Raw genomic sequence first — 3,287 nt, forward strand, 5'->3', positions numbered from 1 at the left:
CGCACGCACACGCGCACGCAGCAAACGCACGCAACGAACACACGCAGGCACGCCAAGCCCGCAGTAACCCGCAGGCGTGAAATCACGACGAACACAAGCAGGCAGTGCCAGCCCCGCAGCACCGCACGCAAATGCGCACGCACGCACGAACCGGCCAGGCACGCCAGCCCCGCATGTACGCACGCAGCCGTGAAAAATGCACGCCGAACACACGCAGGAACGCGCACCGCATGCATTGCAACTGCAGGCATGAAAATGCAGCGCAAAGAACACACGCAGCACCAGGCAGCGAACGCGAGGCACGAAACACCACGCACGGAACACACGCAGGCACACCAGCCCGCATGTACGACGCACGCCAGGCAGCGAAGCACACGCAACGCAACCACTGCACGCACGAACACAAGTGGCCGCAAGGAACGCGCAGCTCCGCATGCCACGCAACGAAGGCACAAACAACGCACGGCACCAAACAACGCACGCACCGCAATGGTAACGCACGCAGGAAATGAACACGCTTCACAAACCACGCACACGGCAAGGCACGCTGACGCCACGCAACACGCACGGCGCGGAACACTGCAACGCACGCACGCACAACACACACAACGCACGCATGGTACGCAACGCCAGGAATGAACAACACGTCACAAACACCACACCGCAGGGCCGTCACAACGCAGGCCAGCACGCACAGCATACAGAACAACGCACGCGCAAACATTCAACATGCACGCAGCACGCACGCACGCACAGCAGGAATGAACACGCTCACGCACCCGAAACGCAGGCACGCACCACGCGCGAACACGGCACGCAACGCATGTACGCATGCAAAGGAATGAACACACTCACAAACACGCACGAGGCACGCAACACCAAACACGCAAATTCACAACATCACCAACATACAAACGCTATCGCACTGGAGTTGACAAACTAATTTTACCGATGAACCGAATGGGCAAGCAGGCGGCGCATGTTGTCTCACGAAAAACTTCCACCCTCATTGCCAGCCGGCTTTGTAATGTATAATTCCACTGGCCACACTAGGTTTTAACAGGCCCAAAATCAAATGATCATCATAATTATGAAAAAGAGTACACGAACCGGACCGGAAACACGAAGTTGTTGCGACTTCTAGCGCGGCAAACAGCAGGTGTTGACTAGTGTACTTCCCCTACTTAGTATGGCGGGAATATGATGCCCTATCGCTAATACTTGTAATTTCATACAAAATATCGGGAATTTTTAGTAAATTCCTCAGACTGATCTCACATAAAGAGCTGAAACTATCAAATAATATAACATTCTCCATTCTTTTCGCAACTGGCCCATCGGGCTTGTTCATTTGCCAGTTTCATTGGCCTCACAGAAAATTTACTGGCCTCGGATACCGGGCCAGTGGTTAATTTCGCAGACTGCATGTTAGGGGCGGAAACAGAAGCACGCACGTACCTTTCTGGTCGATGGATGGCAGAATGCTGAGGCCATCCGTCTGTGAGCCGCAGGCATTCAGTAGCAGCGGACTGCGAAACGTAGACGGCTGCAACGACACAACGACGTATGCAACGACACAACGACGTATGCAAAAATACACCCACACACACAGATATATATATATACAAAACATACATATATAATTATATATATATATATATTCCCATGTATCTATATATGTATGTATATATGTATGTATGTATGTATGTATGTATGTATATGTATGCATGTATATATGTATGTATGTATTTACACATGTGGCCAGTGTTATGGAATAGGTGCAGCAGTAGCAGTAAGCAGAGCGCTGTGATGAAACTCACGGCGCAACGATAAATGTTAGTCGTCGTCAAAATCACCTCACTCTGCGCCGGCCGCAAATCAAAGTGCACCATTGGCGCCCCGTGGAGGCCAGGCGCGGGAGCGATGGCGTGTCCTCCTACTCCGCTTCGACTTCCCGAGAATTTATCTGCAACATGAAGGGATATTCATTACTTTTTTTCGATTAAATTTTCCAGTTGAAGAATTAATGTAAATATAACATTTTCCAGATAAATTTTAAGATTAAATTAATAATTTAAGATTCAAAATGATCCCTTTTACATTCAAAATTTAACATCTTTGTCTTCTCGTGCCAACAGGTGGCGCCACGTACCTGACGACAACAACGAGAGGAGCTCACTCGCTGGGCTCGCTGCCGCTGCCGCCGGCGCCACCTGGGGAGGTGAGATGACGCTGGGAGCAGCAGGCTTCGTAGGGGGCGCCGGCGAGATCTTCTGCATGTGCCGTGTCCTCGAGAAAGACGTCTGCTTGTTTTTCGGTGTCGGCACGGCGAATGCTCCGCCCGTGTCAGTCGTCGCCGGCCCGGAGCGGATCAACGTGACCTGTGACACATCGTCGTGTAGATGGGGGGGGGGGTGATGAGGACAACAACACACGTACAATATTTACTACACAGTTACAAGTTAAATCCTTCCCGCGCCTATATGAAACATAGGCGCATAGGGCGGTGCCTATCTCCGTTTCCGTAACCCTGAGGCCCCGCAGCTGCTTTCACAGTAAATGCTACAGTAGGGGGTTAGTCCACTGGTAGCACTGCGAGTTAACTTGCCACGCTCTATCTCTATTTGCTGAATGCTAAGCAGAGAAGCCGTGTGTACCATTTTTCAAGTCTTTTGGTATGACCGACCGGAAGTGAACCCCTGACTTTCGCAACATGTTGAGGCGAGTAAACTCTACCATTGAGCCATCGCTGCGGTCCATATTGCATATGATCGCACAGCAAATGGATAGTGGAGCCTAACGCATGAAAGATGGGGGAGAAGGGAGAATGAGAAAGAGAGGAAGACAGAGGGGAGGAAGAGGAGAGTTGATAGAGGAGGTACTGTGGCTGTCCGCTGCCGGCTGCAGAAGTTGAACGACCAGAGTCGTAGTGGTGGCGCCACTTGTCCGCCGCTCCAGTTTTTTTTTTCGTGCGGCGGCGATGGCGGCAGCGGCCGTTAAAACTTCCGTCTGCTGCGGCTGTATTTGTGCGACGCTTGCCTGCTGCTCCATGCGCGCTTGCTGTATCATGCTTCCCTGCTGCGGGATGGCAGAAATACTTCCCTTCTGAGGGATGCTGGCAATGCTTCCTGTTTGTGGAATGCTAGCAATACTTCCCTGTTGAGGAATGGCACCAATGCCTGCCTGTTGTGGGATGCTAGCAATACTTCCTGTTTGTGTGGACATGCCCTAAAGCAATACTTTCCTGTTGAAGGAAATGGCCGCAATGCTGCCTGTTGTGGGACTGC

The 3,287-nt window shown here is 51.6% G+C and overlaps 1 protein-coding gene across 1 annotated transcript in view; it reads right to left on the reverse strand.

Annotated features, from left to right (window-relative positions):
* Positions 1–3,287, reverse strand: part of LOC106811722 (MLX-interacting protein-like) — a 30,432-nt gene that overhangs the window by 6,327 nt on the left and 20,818 nt on the right. The window contains 4 exon segments of the mRNA XM_014815429.1: positions 1,459–1,546; positions 1,857–1,966; positions 2,153–2,381; positions 3,040–3,209. Of these exon segments, the coding sequence (XP_014670915.1) occupies positions 1,459–1,546; positions 1,857–1,966; positions 2,153–2,381; positions 3,040–3,209 (597 nt within the window).

The sequence above is a fragment of the Priapulus caudatus genome, unplaced genomic scaffold, assembly GCF_000485595.1.
Source record: "Priapulus caudatus unplaced genomic scaffold, Priapulus_caudatus-5.0.1 Scaffold568, whole genome shotgun sequence".
NCBI lineage: Eukaryota > Metazoa > Priapulida > Priapulimorpha > Priapulimorphida > Priapulidae > Priapulus > Priapulus caudatus.